General features: G+C 44.6%; 1 protein-coding gene across 1 annotated transcript in view; it reads right to left on the bottom strand.

Moving 5' to 3' along the window:
• LOC126481849 (F-box/LRR-repeat protein 7-like) overlaps window positions 1-22189 on the bottom strand; it is a 239781-nt gene that overhangs the window by 198435 nt on the left and 19157 nt on the right. Inside the window, exons 2-5 of the mRNA XM_050105809.1 lie at window positions 20289-20582; window positions 9564-9587; window positions 5367-5614; window positions 977-1212 (exon numbers count right to left, since the gene is read on the bottom strand). Of these exons, the coding sequence (XP_049961766.1) occupies window positions 977-1212; window positions 5367-5614; window positions 9564-9587; window positions 20289-20582 (802 nt within the window). The remainder of the gene's footprint in view (window positions 1-976; window positions 1213-5366; window positions 5615-9563; window positions 9588-20288; window positions 20583-22189) is intronic.

A 22189-nucleotide genomic window follows, 5' to 3' on the forward strand; every position in this document is an offset into this window, starting at 1 on the left:
GAAAGCGTTTCTGAAGAAGAGAAATTTGTTAACATCGAGTATAGATTTAAATGTCAGGAAGTCGTTTCTGAAATTATTTGAGTGGAGTGTAGCCATGTATGGAAGTGAAACGTGGACGATAAATAGTTTAGACAAGAAGAGAATAGAAGCTTTTGAAATGTGGTGCTACAGAAGAATGCTGAAGATTAGATGGGTAGATCACATAGCTAATGAGGAGGTATTGAATAGAATTGGGGAGAAGAGGAGCTTGTGGCACAACTTGACTAGAAGAACGGATCGGTTGGTAGGACATGTTCTGAGACATCGAGGAGGAGGAGGAGGAGATGAGTGTTTAACGTCCCGTCGACAGCGAGGTCATTAGAGACGGAGCGCAAGCTCGGGTGAGGGAAGGATGGGGAAGGAAATCGGCCGTGCCCTTTCAAAGGAACCATCCCGGCATTTGCCTGAAGCGATTTAGGTAAATCACGGAAAACCTAAATCAGGATGGCCGGAGACGGGATTGAACCGTCGTCCTCCCGAATGCGAGTCCAGTGTGCTAACCACTGCGCCACCTCGCTCGGTCTGAGACATCGAGGGACCACCAATTTAGTACTGGAGGGCAGCGTGGAGGGTAGAAATCGAACAGGGAGATCAAGAGATGAATACACTAAGCAGATTCAGAAGGATGTAGGCTGCAGTAGGTACTGGAAGATGAAGAAGCTTGCACAGGATAGAGTAGCATGGAGAGCTGCATCAAACCAGTCTCTGGACTGAAGACCACAACAACAACCGCTCGATTTCTGTCGATTCTATGAATTCAAGTCACATCTGGTCTACGCTTACATAGTCAGATCGGAACGATAATCGTTGCTCCTGGAATTGGTCGAGCTACCAAGCCTGCACGAAAAGCGCATCGTGCCCCAAAATTACTACTGTAACGGTGCGGATGCATCCTGCTTTGTATCTCCTGGACGCTAGTGTGGCGTGGCGGACTCACCGGTGAGGTCGAGGTGCTGCAGGTTGGCGCAGCGGGTGGCGACCTCGGCGACGGCGCCGGTGGAGACGCTGGCGCCGCAGCCGGCCAGCTGGAGGTGCGTCAGCAGCGGGCAGCGGCGCGCCGCCAGCACCACGCCGCGGTCCGTGGCGCGCGCCCCGTCGCTCACCAGCAGCCGCTCCACCGCCGCGTGCACGCCCAGCCTGCGACACAGTCCTGCAGCTCCACCATCACCACAGCTACAGCTGACTCACCGTCACCAGCCTACTATGCACAGTGTGCCCGTCACCAACTGCGTCATCTGCTTGCTGTAGCATCGAAACTCAGCCGTATGTATGTCACCAGCTACCTGCCTTGTGTACATCACCAAATTACCAACTTGACAGGCCTACATAGACATATCAAAAAAGGTTATCACCTCTGCTCCGATAGTTCCAGAACCTGTACAGAAAATTGGAATAGAGATAAAGAGAAACATCATTTCCTCCCTTTTTATTGCTCTTGAAAACCACACATTGCGTGTTCTACCACCATACAGTGAGACCTTCAGAGGTAGTGGTCCAGATTGCTGTATACACCGGTACCTGTAGTACCCAGTAGCACGCCCTCTTGCATTGATGCATGCCAGTATTCGTCGTGGCACACTATCCACAAGTTCATCAAGACATTGTTGGTCCAGATTGGTAGATGAAATTACCACGGGAAAAGACATGGACTGCGTGGAGATACAATGAAGGTGGTATGTAACAATAGAGACGCGGCAGCAGATCAAGGTTCTCAAGTATGACATACACAGAGAGGTGTTGAGATCTGATTTTGTGGGAAGCATAGGACTGGTGAAGCTATTCCACGTGTTTGAGGAAGTATGGGAGATTTATCATATGGCACAGGACATGATTTCCGGGATTTGGAAGGAGTGGGAAATAATCACAGGTAACTGTTCCGATATTTGGGACGCTCATTAACAGTTAGGGGGCGCTGGTTGCTCCTTGATGCGCAGACAGTTGTGTCCTGAAAAATGATGTCTCGTTCCTGGAGGGACCAACAGCAACTCTGTGGCGGACATCACTCTTGATCTGGAAGAATCAAGCAGAAATGGTGTGTTGAGGGAGGGAGGTGTCAATGGGGAAGGAGGGTGGGAGTGGGGGTGCTGGAGAGGTTGAAGAGGCTATCCAGTGCACGCGAGGGTTCCTGGCCAACACAGTGTATTCGGCCCGTGCTTTATGAGCTGCTACGATGCTTGTGTAGAGAGACAAATAAAAGCTGTCATTCGTATTGTGCTGCTATAATTAATTTTGATCCTTTCCTTTGATGCCTTGGTTTATTGTGTTCTTTTAAGATTCTGTTGGGTGCCAGTTAATATTATTGCCGCACTAAGTGTTGCTAATATTAAAACTTGGCAGACTTTATTGAAGCGCATTTATTGCAAGACAGCTCACATTCAATTTATTAGTTTCAAGGAAACTAGTTTAATTATTTACATTTCTAAATTGTTTGAGTTTTATTTGCAGGCATGTTAATAAATTTGAAAACAGTTCAAAAAATTCGGTTGGTCACAACCGAGCCCAGCCTTCCACTCACCATCTTGACTAGTTGGCCTGTTAAATACCCCAAGTATTTAGGGTACGCTGTAGGTCCGTACCAGTAACAACAGGACATATGTTTTTTTTTATGTGTGTGGATGATGCTCGTGGGATTTAAACCTCGTTTCCAGCCGGTTACTACTTTTAGTCTCACGTAGCCTTCTTTAGCGCTTAATTGCTGAAGATTTCAAGTTGGTTTTTCATCGAGTTAGTCTAGTGTAATTTAGTGTTTTAGATTTGTGGATTTAATGGTTGTTAATTATGACGTAAAGGCTCCTGGGATTAAATGTTTGGATCATTTTCCCTATGATTATTGCTTGAGTTTACGCTGGATTGATGGTACCATACGATTAACCAAGGTGTTACGTTTTCCAGATAAAGTTGGATGGATACTTGGGGTGAAAGGAGGGCAGGAAGGACTGCAAGGAGGACAGTGTCGTCGGCGAAATTGAATAGGTATACACGTGGCTTTCTTTTTGGGACGTCGACAATATACATGAGATAAAGGCGCGGTGTTAGTATACTCCTTTGTGCACAGCGACAGTTGGATGGAAATTTCGTATTGGGTTTTAGTTCTTATGCAAGGTGGACGACTAGTTAGAAAGTATGCAGTTAAATGGATTTCACTGATTAGAGTTTCAACGGATGCGAATTTCATTTGCTCCACACTGGACTGGGAGGGATGGGGGATGGTTTCCTCTGTCTAGGAATGTAGAAATGACGTTGGGTTGGGAACTGGGATGTATAAATGAAGGCGGGATGTTTGTTCAGAAGGCTCGATACGGTACTGGCGCCTTGATCTAAGGAAAAGGATATGTAGGCTAGAACTACAGCTGGTAGAAGATTTTTGGGAGATAGTGGGAGCCAGTTGATATTGGCAGGGATAGGTACCGTGGGCGTGAAGATGAAAGAAGGTTGAGATGGTATGGGCGCATTAGCAGCCCTTGATTAGAGAAGATTAGGGAGATACTTAGGTTTTGATCTGCGAGGTTGCAGAATGAGTGGTATTTGCGACGATGATCGAGGACTCGAGTGGTACTATAAAAGGAAGATGGATATGGAGAGTGAGATGGAATGCGTGGCATTCTAGTACGTGCCAGAAATGCCCAAGTTTTGGGGGTGCAGAGCTCCAGGCTAAGGTGGCAAAGCTGAGAATGGATTCAATAAGGCTTTCATAGGTGTAGAGCATTCTACGAGGGCGTAATCTTCATCTATGGTCCGTTAATGTCGGACGAGGGGCGTCCAGTAAGTAATGCAACATCTTTTTTTTTTCTAAAAGCAGGTTGGTTTTATCTGGATTCCAATACACCATATTATTCCCCATTCTTTTGGCTTCAAAATCAGTGCGACGGTCTTACTATGAGGCCCTTCATGCTTGCATGGTACCTCTCTACTGGTCGATGTTGGATCCAACGTCTCGTGCAACGATAACCGCCCCATCATCCACGTACTGCTTCCCGCGTAGTCCATCCTTCATTGGGCCAAACACACGGAAATCGCCTTTGACGATATTCGTCAAAAAATTGTCACCGTCAGCCTTGTAAGGCGCAAGAAATTCCGCACAGGTGGTCCTTCGTTGATCCTTATGGTCTTGTGTAAGGGGGCGAGAAACGCAGTGGGCACACACATTTGACTACCCCAAGGATGGACGGCCTGTTTAGAAGCGAGGTGTTCGTGATCCGTCGACCACCGCAAATGAGTGCGTTCGCAACAGCCCGATTGCAGGATTAACAGATGTGTGCCACCGCATGGCACTCTGGAGACTGGACACGTTTCCGTGACCTCGTTGCGATGATGACAGATGCCTCGTTCAACGGCTCGCCGTGCTTTTGTTCAATGCCAGGTCTCCGTAGACATTCTGCAAGCGCCTATGAAATTCTGCGATGCTCTGGTTTTCCGCCAGAATAAACTCAATGGCAGCTCTCTGGTTGGAACGCACTTGCCATTTTTCGGGGTGCACTCAGCCTCGTGACGTCAATTGAGGAGCTACTCGACCGAATAGTAGCGGCTTCGGTCAGGAATACCCTCTTACGACCGGGAGAGCGGTGTGCTGACCCCACGCCCCTACTATCCGCATCCTCCGTGGGGGTGACACGGCGGTCGGATGGTCCCGGTGGGCCATTCGTGGCCTGAAGACAGAGTGCTTTCTTTTTACTGAACGTCCCTCGTAACTTTAGTCTATTGTGGATTTTTGATGGCTGGGGCGCAATGGTAGTTTCCGATCTAGAATAAGTCAACAACATTTGAGAATGTTAGTAACATCGATTGGGTGGCTATTGATACAAGTGAGGCAGAAGTCAAGAAGAGGAAAGCTGCGGGACTTGGGTCCTGTGAGTGTCGTCTGGGTTTTTATAGGACTGATTACGATGAACTCTATAGATGTAGCAGTCAGGGCGAACAGGCTTAGATGGTGGGGTCATGTTACACGCATGGGAGAAGCAAGGTTACCCAAGAGACTCATGGGTTCAGCAGTAGAGGGTAGGAGGAGTCGGGGCAGACCAAGGAGAAGGTACCTGGATTCCGTTAAGAATGATTTTGAACTAATAGGTTTAACATCAGAAGAGGCACCAATGTTAGCACTGAATAGGGGATCATGGAGGAATTTTATAAGGGGGGCTATGCTCCAGACTGAACGCTGAAAGGCACAATCAGTCTTAAATGATGATGATGATGATTACGAGACAGCAGAGGTTAGACAAGTAGGTGAAGTTATAGAGGTATATCTGGAGGGAGAAGTTTCTCGAATTTGGTGGAGGGCGAGGAAGGTGATGTCGTCGGCCCACGACAGCGGATGGACGCGGTGCACGTACCTGCGGAGGACTGCCCGCAGCGCCTTGTCGGCGCAGACGCGGTCTCCGCGCAGGCGCACGACGCGCCACAGCTGCGGCTGCCACGCGAGCACGTTGAAGCGGCGGCAGACGCGCGCGCACGCGCTCAGCTCGACCGCGTCCAGCCACGAGAAGATGCGCACCACCGCCTCGTCCGGCAGCCGCTCCCACGGGTTGCGGCACGACGACGACGACGACGACGCCTTCGTCTGCAACAGTGAACCACAACACTGACGCAAAACCGGAACACGAGTCACCGGGAGGCAGCATCCGTTACGACATTTTATATCGTACTCAATAGTGCCATCGTCCTCATTTTGCTGCCCAAGTCGCCGGCCGTGGTGGCCGAGCGCTTCTAGGCAATTCAGTCCGGAACCACACGGCTGCTTCGGTCGCAGGTTCGAATCCTGCCTCGGGCATGGATGTGTGTGATGTCTTTAGGTTAGTTAGGTTTAAGTAGTTCTATGTCTAGCGTACTGATGACCTCGGATGTTAAGTCCCATAGTGCTCAGAACCATTTGAACCATTTTTTTGCTGCCCAAGTAGTGAAATTCCTCACTGTTTCATTTCCCAGTCTAAGTCCTCCAGCATCACTTGACATAACTGGCCTTTACTTTCATAGGCCTTTATCTTAACCCTTTAGTGACCAAATTATTTCCGGAAGTTGTAGTCTTTTTATGAACACTTTATTGGGCTTAGAAACCATTCATAAAATCATAGTTTAAATCTTGAAAGTGAGAGTTTAGCCTACGAGTATAAATAATTTGTGGGAACTATTGTTCCCACCGAACTCTGGAGTAACTTCACTCGCTAATTTAGAAAAGTGCACTTCCTTTATTTTTTAGTACGAAAACATGTTAAACATTACATTTGTATTTGTATTAGTTCATACTGTCCTTTGAGTTCACTAAGGTGATGTACTATGGAACTTAGAGAAGCATGATGCTTCACACAAAGGTACACGACAGTTGCTACATATTATTTTTGTTCCCTTTTCTTTGTTCTTGGTGCTACATTGGCGACATCATCTGTTTGTTGTACCTTTTGTAGGGAAATGAGTTCCAACTTTCTCCAGACAAACTTCATCTGGTACTCCAGACACACCTCTTTTTGGTGTTTGAAAATGAACAGGCCTTCCTCTTCTCTTACGACTTGAGAAGCCAGAGATAAGCTGCCTTGCGAAGTGCAATCTAAATGTTAGCTGGTCTGCTTCTGTCTTCTGTAGCTTCCACATAACGTAGGAATTGACAACTGCCAAATCCACAAGAAAGAAAAACAGTCTGTGCCACCACTTCCATCATCGACGACCTACAGCATACCGTTCACGCAGCTGATCAAATCTATCCACTCCTCCCATTATTTTATTATACTCTGCCACAGCCAATGGGCAGAATACTTCACTTCTGCTTCCACTAACTTACCTTGTAATATTTATGTAATTTTCAGTCAAATCCAGCAAATATACACGAATACCATATCCCTCATAAATATAAAAGTAGATAAATACAACACAAGTCACTTCACACGCAAAAGGAAAGCACACTATCCAAAAAACGCTGTAGCGGTCGAAACAGTGGCTCGTTTTCACGCGGGAACTGCGCTTCTGCATTGATCGACTCACAGGGTAGAAATACAACAGCTATCGCCTAGCCGTTGACAATCTACACATAGTTAGCACACTCTAACAGATATGGTAGCACAAGTTAGAAGTGGCAACACGGATTACCACTGAACTTACAGTGAAAACAAATAAGTGGGAACTATTGTTCCCACTGGTCACTAAAGGGTTAAAACGCATGCTCGTGTAGCATAACGCGCAGCGTGCTAGCTTTCAAGATAGAGAGGATAAACGTATCACATACTGGGCAGTCTAAGTGTCGTTTTTTAGCGATTCCTATTCGTCTCAGAGAATGCAACCCCCAAAAACATAAAATACAACAACACACAGAGCAGAGATTGCACGATTTACACACGGCACATATGAGTTCTCTCCCTTGGTTACCTTGACGAATGTGGCGCGAGGAACGGCATGCAGACAAATAGATATTGCTGTTACTTACTCTTGTCCTATACCACTGCAGTGTCCTTAGTGGCATATTTACATACTGTTTTAAAGTTTTGACTATACCTGGTATGCATTCAGGTGGAAAATGTTTTAATTGTAGTTTTAATGTTTTGACTAGAGCGATGTCGCTCAAATATCCTTTTAACCATATTTAAGGTAACAGTTTCTTCTGAAGAAGGCGGCCCTAGTTTGCGTTGAAAACTAGTTAAAGAATTTTATTTCTATTTGCAACCGGTTGGCTGGAAATTTGTGACATTGTAATTATTACGGTTGCTGATCACAGCCATGTTATATATATATATATATATATATATATATATATATATATATATATATATATATATATATATATATATATATGTACACGCCACATCTGAAGAAAAAAAGTTGACTAGACGCGCGCACTAAGGTTTTCGCACAAACTTAATTACGTTTATAAAAAGTTCATCCTTTCTGGGACTCGAGGACTTCGACGATTGTTTCCTGTTTTCGACATTGACACTCGTAAGATATCGGTCCCAGGAATTCCAAGACTTTCGAGAACGTTTTAATTTTAAATTCGAAGTCGGGTAACATATCATAGTATGATAATTTTTCGTGTGATGTAAGTACAATTTCTTTTTTTAATTTACTTGTGCTGTGAAATCTTTCTTCTTACCAAATTTAATGGTTCAATGTTAAGGGCAAGTACCCTCTAGGTTTTAATGAGACAGGTTGCGAGTATGAAAACATGTGACATAAATGGCCGTATCTGTTGGCTGCACTGATCTAGAAGCTTAACAGTGTTACATCACCAAATGATCACAGAAACTAGTAGCTTAACTGAGGAACGGACAGGCACTTTGATAACAGTGTTTTTCATGTGATATAATTACAAATTAACAGTTTGATGATTTTTCATTTACTTGTACATTGAAGCTTTGCTTCTTGCCAAATTTCGTAATTCTAGGTGAACGGAAAGTACTCTAAAGTTGTGATGAGTGAGTTTGCGAGAATCGAAGTACGTGACATCTTTTGAATGTTCTGACATAAGGTAGTGTTTATTAATCCACCAAAGGAGCATGACTATAGCATGGGACATGAATTTCAACTTGATACGTCTATCCATTTCTGAGAAAAAGAGGTCTTAAGACACGGACAGGCAGACAGACAGACAAACAGTCAGTCGAATATGGAATCACAAAAACATTTTGTTTCGGGTAATATAATTGCAGATTAACTATTTTTGTATTTTTTCCTTTGGTTGTAGTGCGAAACCTTGCTTCTCGCCAAATTTCATGATTCTAGATCAATGGGAATTACCCGGTAGGTTTTGATGACTGTGTTAACGAGTGTCAAAATATGTGACATACATGGGCGCATCTTTTGCTTGCGTTGACTTTTTTACGTCGCCAAGGGACCGCAACCTTAATACGCGACAAATTTCAGCTTGCTACGTCCACCTGTTTCTCATAAATATGGTTTTGAACAGTCGGACAGACAGACAGACGGACACCAATATGGATCCTGAAGGGATCCATTTTTACCGGTTGAGGCACGGGAAGTCTAATACAAATTTTAAAAAAAAGCAAACAAAGCTCCGCGTTCTGGCCTAGTGGGCCAGTCGGGAACGCCCTACCGCCCTGCCATGGGGTCAATGGGATCACTGAATGCGGTATGGATGGGCGTTGGTTCAGCACGCCGCTCTCCCGACCGTTGTGGGCTTTCTCGAAATCGGATCCGCTATTTCTTACTCATTTAGTTCCTCAGCTAGGATCACGAGGCTGAGTGCTACCTGTTCCAGTCCCCCCATCAAGGAAAAATCACTGGCAGTACCAGGAATCGAAGCTAGGTCCTCCGCACAGTAGCCGGACACATTGACTACTGAGCTAAAGAGGCGGACAAACTGTGAAAAATCGGGCCGGTTACTAGGCGGTATAAACGCTATGGAAAAGAAACAAAGGCATTTATCATATGAGCTCTTTACCATACACTACTCGTTACATCAAACTGACCTTACTATAATTTCCCACCTGCCAATGATTTCCAAATAATACAACCAGAAAAGTATTCATAGGGTATCCTGGAATAATGCTGCCAGTGGAACGGATGTAGTGGAAATCCGTGCTTTACACTGCCGCAGTGGGTATATCAGTTAGCTTTACTGTGATAAAATAAATGGATCGATGATTAAATCAGCGACGACAGTGTAACGTATAATGCTACGTATGACATCTGTACAAATATGCTGAAACTGCAATGTGAAGAATGTTGTTGTGATCTTCAGTCCAAAGATTGGTTTGATGCAGCTCTCCATGCTACTCTATCCCGTGCAATTCTCTCGATCTACGAGTAACTGCTGCAGCCTACATACTTCTGAATCTGCTTAGCGTATTCAGCTCTTGATCTCCCACTACGATTTTTATCCACTGCGCTTTCCTTCATCAGCTAACTTGGTGATCCCCTGATGCCTCAGGATGTGACCTACCAACCGATCCCTCTCTTTAGTCACGTTGTGCCACAGACTTTTTGTCTCCGCAGTTCTATTCAGCACTTCCTCATTAGTTACGTGATCTACTCACATAATCTTCAACATTCTTCTGTACCGCCGCAATTCAAAAGCTTATATTCTCCCCTTGTCTAAACTATTTGTCGTTCATGTTTCACTTGCATACATGGCCACACTACATGCAAATACTTTCAAGAAAGACTTCCTGACAGTTAAATCTCTACTCGATGTTAACAACTTTCTCTTCTTCAGAAACGCTTTTCTTGCCATTACCGGTCTACATATTATATCCTCTCTACTTCGACCATCATCAGTTATTCTGCCGTCCAGTCGGCTTCTATCAGTTTTTTCATTCCTCTGTAAAGAATTGTGCCAGTATTTTGCAACCATGACTAATTAAACCGATATTTCGGTAATTTTTTACTTGTCAGCCACTGCTTTCTTTGGAATTGTTACATTCTTCTTGAAGTCTGAGGGTATTTCATCTGTCTCATACATCTTACACTCCAGGTGTAAGAGTTCTGTCATGGCTGGCTCCCCCAAGGCTATCAGTAGTTCTGACTCCAAGGGCCTGTCACATTCTTCTCTCAGCATCATATCTTACATCTCACCTTCGTCTACCTCCTCTCACGTTTCTATAAAATTGCCTTCAAGTTCATCTCCCTTGTACAGACCTCCTACATACTCCCTCCGCCTTTCAGGTTTCCCTTCTTTGCTAAGTACTGGTTTGCCGTCTGACCTCTTGATATTCATTCAGGTGCTTCTCTTTTCTCCAAAAATCTCTTTAATTTTCCTGTAGGCAGTATCTGTTTGCCCTCTAATGAAATATGCTTCTAAATCCTCACATTTGTCCTCTAGACACTCCTGCTTAACCATTTCGCTCTTTTGATCAATCTCATTTCTTAGACGTTTGTATTCTCTTTCGCCCTCTTCCTTTCTTGCATTTTTATATTTTCACCTTTCATCAATTACATTCAAAACTTCCTGTGTTATCCTAGGATTTCTACTAGGCCTTGTCTTTTTATCTATTTGATCTTCTGCTGCCTTCACTGTTTCACCTCTCAAAGCTACCCATTCGTCTTCTACTTTATTCCTTTCCCCGGTCCTAGTCAACCTTTGACCAGTGTTCCCTTTTAAACTCTCAACAGCCTCCGGTTCTTTCAGCTTATCCAGGTCCCATTTCCTTAATTTCTTACTTTTCTGCAATTTTTTTCTGTTTTAATCTCCAGTTTACAACCAATAAATTGTAGACACAGTCCACATCTGCCCCTGTATATCTATTAAAATTTAAAATCTCCGAAATCTCCGTCTTATCAATCTGAAACCTTCCGGTGTCTCTAGGTCTCTTCCGTTTAGAGAAACTACGTTCATGATTCTTAAACCTAGAGTTAACGATGATTAAATTAGTGTCTGTGCAAAATTATACCAAGCGGCTTCCTCTTTCATTTCTTTCCCCTAGTCCATATTCACCTACTATTTTTCCTTCTCTTAATTTTCCTTCTATCGAATCCCGGTTCCTCATTGCAACTAAATTTTCGTATATGAATAATTTCTTTCATCCCATCATTCATTTCTTCCATCTCTTTATCATTTGCGGAGGTAGTTGGCAAAATAAACTTATACGATTGTGGTAAGTGTGGGCTTCGTGTCTATCTTGGCTAAGATAATGCCTTCACTATGCTGTTCATAGTAGTTTACCCGCATTCCTATTACCTTATTCAGTATTACACCCACTCCTGCATTACCCCTATGTAACTCTGTATTTGTAACTCCGTAATCACCTGACCAAAATCCTGTTCCTTCTGCCACCGAACTTTACTGATTCCCACTACATTTAACTTCAACCTACTCACTTGCCTTTCTAAACTTTCTAACCTACATGCTCGATTAAGGTCTCTAATATTCCACGGTTCGACCTGTAGAATGCCAGTATTCCTTTTCCTTATGACGACATCCTTCTGAGTAGTCCCCCTCGCCCCACACCGCCCCACCTCCAGAAATTCTAATAGGGGACTATTTTTAGCTCCGAAATATTTTACTCAAGAGGACACCGTCATCATTTTACCACTCTATCTTCCTGTTGCTTTCAGCCGTTCGCACCGGCCGTTGTGGCCGAGCGGTTCTAGGCGCTTCAGTCTGGAACCACGCGACCGCTACCGTCGCAGGTTCGAATGTTGCCTCGGGCATGGATGTGCGTGATGTCCTTAGATTAGTTAGGTTTAAGTAGTTCTAAGTCTAGGGCACTGATGACCTGAGATGTTAAGTCCCATAGTGCTCAGAGCCATTTGAACCATTTCGGTCGTTCGCAGTCAGTGATCAATCAATCATCCAGACTGTTGCCTCTGCTACTGCCCCTCTTCAGGAACTACTCAACATATACCCCTCCGCTGTGGTTGCACCTACGATGCAGCTAACCATATCGGCGAGACACGCAAGTCACCCCATCGCCGGTAAGGTCTATGATTCATGGGCTAACAGCCACGGGCTTCATCGTTATCAAAGTGAAATCCTCGAAGGTATTCTTCAAGTTTTGGAAACCAATGAGTCCGAACCCCACCGACAAAACTTCGGAATTTCTTTATGGATATTTTCTGGGGTTATTGGTTCAAATGACTCTGAGCACTATGGGACTTAACTTCTGGGGTCATTAGTCCCCTAGAATTTAGAACTAGTTAAACCTAACTAATCTAAGGACATCACACACATCCATGCCCGAGGCAGGATTCGAACCTGCGACCGTAGCGGTCCCAGACTGAAGCGCCTAGAACCGCTCGTCCACTCCGGCCGGCGTCTGGGGTTATTGCACAACTATAAGTCGATACCGATAAAACATAAGAGATGTATTCGAAAGTTTAGGGGACGGATGACCTCGGATGTTAAGTCCCATAGTGCTCAGAGCCATTTTAACCATTTGAACCAGAACGATGTGGAATGGGCTTCACTCATCTTTAACAAGTCACCTGGGTAAATATTAAAGTAATTAAGTTACGTTATCATGAGCCGTACATTACAGCCAGTGTTTGCTAGATGCGTAGTATCTCCCACCGACTGTGTCGCCGAAGAATGAAATTACGACGTCGGGTGCAACCAATGGAAGAGATGAAAATGATTCCAACAACACTTATTCCTCGAGCTTACCGAGTCGTCCTGTTGTTGTACTGACCAACGTTACCTTCATCAAGCTGACGCATTTTTCAGAAAATACATGACCATGACAAAAAGCACTTGCAATAATGCCCGTTACGTTGGCCAGTATCACAGTATTACGAATCGGACGCATGCCTATAGAAATGCCACTGGTGCTGACAACGACGGTCGTACTCTACATTCGAGCTGGTTGCAGTCGTAATTGAGGTTTCTCAGTGGAACGGTCCCATATTTTTACAAGGATTAAGTTTCCTTGTATCACACGTGAGACCCTGGTGTCACTCGGAGAAACGCAGGAACCACAGTAACAAAGCCAGATCAAAAACAGAACCATAATCTTGCCATACTATTTCTATTCTGTACAGATTTCCTCTTACACATTGATGACTTTCATGTATATTTTATTTCGTTTTTTGTCAATTCTTTAGTTCTTTCGTTTGTAAATTTTGTACTCGAAATTCTGGACACTATGTACTGACTCGTTCTATGGAAAAGTCTTTAGCTCGCATGTTCCACGCAACCTGATAAATAAATTAAAAAAAATTGTAAGTCATATTTTATCGTTACGCTATTTTCCATTCCGCAAAAACAAAATCATTCTCATTTAAAAGGGAAAGCTTCAACAGAGAATGATATTTTTGTCGCATGACATTTGTAGCAGTGGCTCATTGACGTCTTCACACAGCCAAGTGGGAACGAAAATAAAAGAATATTAGGGGAATTTTCAGTACCGAATGAGTTCCCCATTTCTCAAATTCAACCACAGGTTGCTGAATAAAGAATTCGACTGAATACATCACATTCACAGAACAACATCAAACCTATTTGGTATCGGCCATGTTCCGTAACTGCAGTGTAAATTTTGGGATAACTGGCGTATTAGATTGTCTGATTCAGTTTTGTGGGTCATATCTTAGTAGTAGAGAGTCGCCCTTTATAAAGTAACATTCACAGACGTATTTTTGACATGAGTACCAGCATTTAAAAAACGTTCTTTTTTCGGATCGTCGCGGCAAAAACCTGGTAAAGATAAGACATCTACCAAAATGAAAATAACATAAGAACGGCCATAAACTTAGCGGAAAACGAAATTACCACAAGTGCCGACTATCAAACGGGCCTTAGAGAGGGAATGGGTTATATAAAAGTTTTATGGCACGCCGATGACTCCATTTTATTATCAGACCATAGATTTAATCCTGTGGTTTTTATTTCCGTCAAGCGGAATTGTATGCTTGAAATACGATTATCTCTGCAATCAAGGCTAAAGGAACGGCACTATTACAGTCCCAAAAAATCCCGTAATTTGGTGGTTTATAATGCCATGACTGAGAAGAACCCAGAAGTAATACTGGGATAATTGGACGTAGCCACGTGGCGCTAGCTACGAGTGTTCGAATAAGGGAAGCCAACGTAGTTCGCTTTTCAGTATGACAAAACCGAGTAGTGGGACTGTAAAAGGCATAGATTTATGTCACAAAAACAGCTGTCAGTTCGGATAAAAGAGAGACTGCAGCTACAGACGTGTGGTGACCTGCATTTACGCGCTAGTACTTGAACAGGTGGGCCGTATTCTTTTCTTTATCCTGTAATGCCCGTTACGAGCCGAAAGCGAATTCTTTGATGGAATACAATTCTTCGGCTTCACAAGTAATCACACTAACTTTATTAGACTAGTAAGTAAGAAGACACTGGGAGAAACAGAAAGCGCTAGGACTCCAAGAGTCGTAATTGGCCGCCCCCAAGTAAGAAACTATTGAAACTTTAGAATGTTTCCCGATAATATATGAACATAAAATTTTCATCAAAACGTCCAACACCCATTGCTATGAAAGAAATTTCTTTGTAAATAATTACTACCATGAAACAACATGGCTCATTCATTTATCACACTTGTATTTTTGTGTCCAATGATTTATAGTTATGGATCATATTTCAAAATTGTAGACATCTGGGATTCACTATGAAAAATCTTTAACGTTCTGCCAGACAATGACGTCATGGTTGAATATAACTGCGGAGTAAGAAAAATAAAAACTCTCAGCAGCTTTCGGTGGTTATTGTTTACAGCGAAAGTCGAATATCAAATCATTTTAATGTCTCCTGCATCGAAAAATACATTCTCACCTTTTAAATACTGTACAAGTGAAGACGATAGCTTCGATCTTTTCACGATATCCGAACAGACTCCATCCCAGATTCCTCATGCTCAATGGAAGATGCAGGGTCGGTGGCCCCCCTCCCGCCCCCCCCCCCTCACCACACACACACACACACACACACACACACACACACACACTGCTGAAAGAATTTCATAGTTGCATCTAATCCAAGAGTTAGTAAACGTTTCTGTAAGCAGTCCACCTTGCGCATAAGAATCCAATCCAAAAAAATTTTATCTTTCTATTGGCATAGCACGAAATTTGGAACATGTAAGAATATAACTATTATTGAAATTAAGGCATACTTTTAATGTATCTAACTGTAGAGTTTTCAGAATCATTACACGCTCATTTTTCTCACTATATAATTGGGCATAAAATATTTAAACACAACCGACCTTTACTTCTTTATCATTTGACGTTGCTCCACAGCAACACAATTTAAGATATATATTTTTTCTGTACTTATACTGTACACAATCGTAATTTTTGGCGTCTATTATGCACATAATTAAATAAGGTGATTACAAACAGCCCGAAAATCTTGTAAGGGTGCTGCTGCAGAGATTGAGGTGAGAAATAAAGATTAAGGAAAAAACTCCATACACTGCACCGTTTCCACATTATTTAGCACTGCAGCTGATCAATCAGGTCGTCGTGCACAAATTCAAGCACCTTCACGTGCTATAATGCGGTAATGCACGGTCGTCTGTGGGTGTGTGAGCAACCATTTGTTGAAATGCTCGTTAACAGTTAAAATATTCCTTTTTTTAAAGTGATAGATTTAAGATAGGTGAGCAGAAGCTACGTATGATCTTTTGAGAAAACCAAACGAAGAACACGTTTGGCGAAACCACCTCTGGCAGCATGTTTGAATTTGAGCGAGTGACGAACTTACTGGCAAACATTAATGGTAAATAACTAGGAAACGGTGTAAAGCATGGAATTTTTGTCTTAACAATTACTTCTGATCACAAACCGCTCTACAACACGCTTACAAACTTTTCAGGCAGTTTTCGACCACACTATACATCCAGTATAATATGCATTAATCCCTGCAGTTTCAGATCGAGACCAGCCTGAGTAGCCGTGCTCTCTAGTGCGGGGACTTCCGGGATTCAGGGAGCAGCGCCGGCCCGGATCGAATCCGCCCACCCGGCGTGTTAACGACGAGGCCTCGTGTGCTGACGAGCCTTGATGTGGTGGTTAAGTGGTTCTCCACATCCTACTAGGTGAATACCGATGTGCTACCCACGTCCCAACTCAGTTACGTTCGCCAACACCTTCTCGTACTCTCAATGGGGTAACACTAAATGCAAACAGATGGGATGCACAAATACCTGTTCCAGGAGGAGAGGGGCAGGTGTGGCTACTGTTTACCGTTAACATTGCCAAATCTAGATTAACATGCCGACCCTGTGAAGCAGAAAAATAAGAAGAAGCGTGGTAGTTTCAGCTTCACTCGCAAATAGCCTGTATGGGAAAGCCTATTCCGGTAGCGGACTTAAATGAAGTTCACATCAACAACTGGACCGTTGTTTCCTTAACTGAATATACAGTTGCGGGATACAAGCACTCTCCGAAAACGAAGGAACTAATAAGTACAGGAAGACCTGCGGAGAATCGAAGATAGGTGCAGGGAATGTCAGTTGACTCTAAACGTGAGCAAATATTACGTATTGTGCACAAATACGTGAAGAGACCCATTACTGCACTATTTCACTTTTGTTAGTAAACCACTGAAAACTCCAACAACCGTGAGATATTTAGGAATAGCTGTCTCGAGCGACTTAAGCTAGCATGACCACATAAACTAACTGTGGGAAAGGAAGGTAACAGGCTGAAATTCACTGGAACTATATTAAGCAATTGTGTACTGTCAATTATATTAATGTGACCACCTGTATAAAGCCTCAATAACCAACTTTTGCAACGCAAAGCCCTGCGAGAGGTGTAGGCAAAGAGTAAAAGAGGTTCGGGAAGGTAAAGGTAAGGATTTGGAGCCGTGCTGAGTCCAATAGCGTGGCCAGTTGCACTAGATTTATCGGTTGAGGATCCATGGAGCGAACACCCCGCTCGAGTTGATCTCACAGATTCTCGATTGGGTTTGAATTCGGACAACTTGGTGGCCAGACGAGTACGGTAAAACCATCCTGGTACTCTTCGAACCAGCCACGTACGCTGCGACTTGTCTGACAGGTTGCATTCTCCTGCTGGTACATGCAATCGTGCCGAGCCAAAGCAAACTGCGTACAGGAATGGTCACGATCAAAAAAATGGCTCTGAGCACTATGGGACTTAACAGCTATGGTCATCAGTCCCCTAGAACATAGAACTACTTAAACCTAACTAACCTAAGGACAGCACACAACACCCAGCCATCACGAGGCAGAGAAAATCCCTGACCCCGCCGGGAATCGAACCCGGGAACCCGGGCGCGGGAAGCGAGAACGCTACCGCACGACCACGAGATGCGGGCTGGACACGATCCCCAAGGACAGATGCATACTTGTGTTGATCCAGAGCGCCTTCCAGAGTAATAACGCTCCCTTCTCCGGGATAGATCCTTCCTACAATTGTTGCAGGGTGTTTGCTTTCAGAAGTTTCACGCCATACAAGCCTACAGTCATCTGCCCCATGGGGGCTAAAACATAGATTAAGCCACCTGTCGCCACCAGTGGACGTCCAGCTGCGGTGTTTGCGTGCAAATTACAGCCTTCGTAGCCGATGAACAGCAGTCAGCATGAGTGCATGACCTGGGAGCCAGCTGCGGAGCCAATGTTGGTACCCCTTGGTACATATCGGCGGTCAGTTGCTCAGCAGTTGCACATCTATTCGCCCGTACACATATCAGCAGGAGGCGTTCATCCTAGTCATCTATGGACCGTGGTTCAATACAGATGCCTCAGTGCCGGGTTTGGATAGCATCATTTAGCCATCAATGGTGTTCTTTAACCACGATGGCACGCGAAAAGTTAAAAAAAATAGCCGTTTCAAAAATGCGTCCACCCTTTGCATGAGAGCCAATGATCAGCTTTTTCCCCATTACGACAATGACTGCACTGTTTCTGCGCACCCCTCCCCCCCTCCCCAACACGCTTTATATACTCTCCCCTGTCAGTGTTGCCACCTGTCGACTGTGGGTGGTCACTGCACGTTGATATCGAAAGTTGGCACTAATAACATTAATGTGACTGGACGGTATACCTCCATGAGAGGTTGCTTACAAAACTCTTGTTCGAGCGATTTTGAGAACTGCTCACTCGCCTTATTACGTAGAGAAGATCTAAAAAACACAGCCCGTTTCGTCACTGGAATGCTAAGTAGGCGCGAGAGTGTTATGGGGATACTCAAATCAAGTGGCAGACGTTACATGAGGGGCGTTATGCATCATAGAGTGATTTTACAGTTCAAACTCAGAGAGCGTTACTTCTTGCCATATACGTCTTGCGAAATGACCACGACGAAGAAATTATTACGAGCTATTTTCAAATGGAGAGGGATGGGTGAAATGGTGGTGACAACAGATGTAACCCACGCACCGTAAGGTAGTTTGCAGAGTACAGGTGCAGATGTAGGTCGATTGATAGTTGATATTTGTGAACTTAAAGTGACGCATAAAGAACGGGTTTACTTCACTACAGCCTTCGAGGATATAGTTTTACATACACTATGTGATCAAAAGTATCCTGGCACCCCCAGAAACATACTTTTTTCATATTAGGTGCATTTTGCTGCCGCCTACTGCCAGGTACTCCATATCAGCGAACTCAGTAGCCATTAGACATCGTGAGAGAGCAGAATGGGGTGCTCCACGGAACACACGGACTTCGAACGTAGTCAGGTGATTGGGTGTCACTTATGTCATACTTTGTACGCGAGATTTCCACACTCCTAAACATCCCTAGGTCCACTGTGTCCGATGTGATGGTGAAGTGGAAACGTGAAGGGACACGAACAGCACAAAAGCATACAGTCGACCTCGTCTGTTGACTGTCAGATACAGCCGACAGTTGAAGAGGGTCGTAATGTGTAATAGGCAAACACCTATTCAGACCATCACACAGGTATTCCAAACTGCATCAGCTCCACTGCAAGTACTATGACAGTTAGGCTGGAGGTGAGAAAACTTGGATTTCATGGTTGAGCAGCTGCTCATAAGCCACACATCTTGCCGCTAAATGCCAAACGACGCCTCGCTTGGTGTAAGGAGCGTAAACATTGGACGATTGAACAGTGGAAAAAAGTTGTGTGGAATGACGAATCACGGTCCGCAATGTGGCGATCCGATGGCAGGGTGTGGGTATGGCGAATGCCCGGAGAACGTCGACTGTCAGCGTGTGTAGCGTCAACAGTAGAATTCGGAGGCGGTGGTGTTCTGGTGTGGTCGTGTCTTTCATGGAGGGGGCTAAAACCCCTTGTTGTTTTGCGTAGCACTGTCACAGCACAAGCCTACATTCATGTTTTAAGCATCTTCTTGCTTCCCACTGCTGAAGAGCAATTCGGGGTTGGCGACGCACCTTTCAACACGATCGAGTACCTTTTCATAATGCACGGCCTGCGGCGGAGAGGTTACATGACAGTAACATCCCTGTAATGGACTGGCCTGCGCACTATTCTGACATGAATCCTATAGAACACCTTTAGGATGTTTTAGAACGCCGACTTCCTGCCAGGACTCACCGACCGACATCGATACCTCTCCTCAGCGCAGTACTCCGTGAAGAATGGGCTGCTGTTCCCCAAGAAACCTTCCAGCACCTGGCTGAATGTATGCCTGCGACAGTGGAAGCTGTCATCAAGACTAAGGGTAGACTAACACCATACTGAATTCCAGCATTACCGATGGAGCGCGCCACGAACTTGTAAGTCACTTTCAGCCAGGTGTCCGGACACTTTTGATCACATAGTACACATTCCTTTCAAACATAAGCTAAGAGCTCTGATAACATAATCATAATATCAATGTGGTTCCCCTCCTTCCACCTTTGATCACAGGACTATACTGATTAGTTCACTGCATAAGCCAGCTACTCACGCACCTTGCTGGCAGGCTCGACCCAGGGCCCCGGCGTGGAGGGCCCCGGGCTGGGGGAGACGAGGGTGTGGTAGCCCTGGTCGAGAGACGGCGACGCGCGGCCCAGCTTGTGGTGGTAGGCCTGGTGGTAGCAGGGCGGCGGCGGCGACGGCGACGGCGACCTGCGGCTCAGCAGGTGGTAACTCTGCTCCAGCTGGTGGTGGTAGCCCTGGCGGTGGTCCAGCGCCGGCGACGACCTCCCGAGCTTGTGGTGGTACGCTTGGTGCTCCAACGACGGCGACGCCCGGAGCTGGTACGCCTGCAAGGATACCAAGTGCGCGAATCTAGTACAGCCCATTGACTGTCAGTTGATAACTGCGATCACCGAGCGTTAATGGGGTCATCCATAAATAACGAGTGCCTTGCAGGTAACTGGAGTCGGGTATCTGTGTATGTTCTGTTGGCGTTTGTAAATGAGAATGTAAATAACAAGATCTGTTAGTGAAATATTACAAAGTAACATTCTTGACAAATAAATGATGAGGGGAAGGTTCACATTCAAAGGGTCGTAAGATGGGGATGCCGTCTTTCTTCCCTACAGTTCACCGTATACATCAGCAAGGAAATGATGGAAATAAAGTCATCGTCGGTGAAAGTAAGAAAAAAATTCACAACTTCTTGAATGGAATCACAGTCTAATGACCACAAATACGTACTGAAAGTTAAAGAAAGACGGAAGTAATGAAGAGTAGCAGTCATGACATTAGCAATGAACTGAACGTCAGAATTTCAAATCACAAGGCAGATAAACTGAAGGAGTTCTGCAAAAATCACGCATTCAGGACGATGCGTGGATGTAGGAATAAATGAGCACAGTGAGAGATGAGATCACTCGCTATGTAACGCCGGAAATGCATATCCTCCTATTTCCATCTATTGTACTATTATTTTTTTCCTTGTTTTGTTACCTCAAGATATGACATTTCTGTCTCTTTATATATTATAATTGCTTTACTGTTTGTATATATATATATTTATGCATTTATGTCGATGTATAATTGGTTTGTTTCGTAAATATTATTTGTATTTTTACGCTGGGTCTTGCCTAGGGAAAACTGCTATCGAACGATTACATCGATAGGTCGTGTGAAGACTCAAGTGTGTAGGATCTTTGGTAGTGTTAACTCTGCCGCGTGAAGCGCGGGCAGAACAGTGGGAGTCTGGCGGGAGTAGCGAGTGGAGCAGGTGTGTTGTGTGACGCTCCCGCGAGTTGCCGCGCTTTCGGGGTTTGGCAGCATGTAATTGCGCTCGACTCGCGATGATAGTTTCTGACATGGTGTCGCGGACGGGAAGCATTAGCTGGCGCACATCAAGAGCCCGTTTCGCCTGGTGACCGTGTCGAGAAGAAGGCGCGCCAACATCCAGCTTCTGCAACAGCGACGGCCGACAATGAGTGACTGTCGCCACCTTCTCGATCGACGGCTTCAAACCTTCAATCAACCAACAAGGAAGACTAAAAGCACGTAAAGTTTCAGAACTGTATGGCAGACCTCAGCTTTTCAAATTGTTCCATTTGCCTCGCAAAATTACAGCAACTTAGCATGAACCTCTGTTGCTCATTGTCCCAATTGCATTGCCAAGCAGGGTCCCTTCCTTTTCCGAAATGAACCCGAGTGTCGTTGAAATTCAAACGCCAGCATAATTCCATTTCACTGCTTTAATTTCAAAGTTCAATTCAAGCATTAGCTGGCTACAATAGTTAGATTACACAAGCACAAATTAAGAGTGCGAGTTTTGTTACCGTATTTTAGCTTACCTGTGACTGCAGCTCAGCTTGGTACGTACTAAATTTTACTATTGTTAATTGTTCAGAATCGTTTAATTCAAGTTCAAAGTTAAATCACTTCTTTCTAAATTGCGTAGATT

This window comes from Schistocerca serialis, chromosome 5 (assembly GCF_023864345.2).
Source record: "Schistocerca serialis cubense isolate TAMUIC-IGC-003099 chromosome 5, iqSchSeri2.2, whole genome shotgun sequence".
In the NCBI taxonomy this organism is placed as follows: Eukaryota; Metazoa; Arthropoda; class Insecta; order Orthoptera; family Acrididae; genus Schistocerca; species Schistocerca serialis.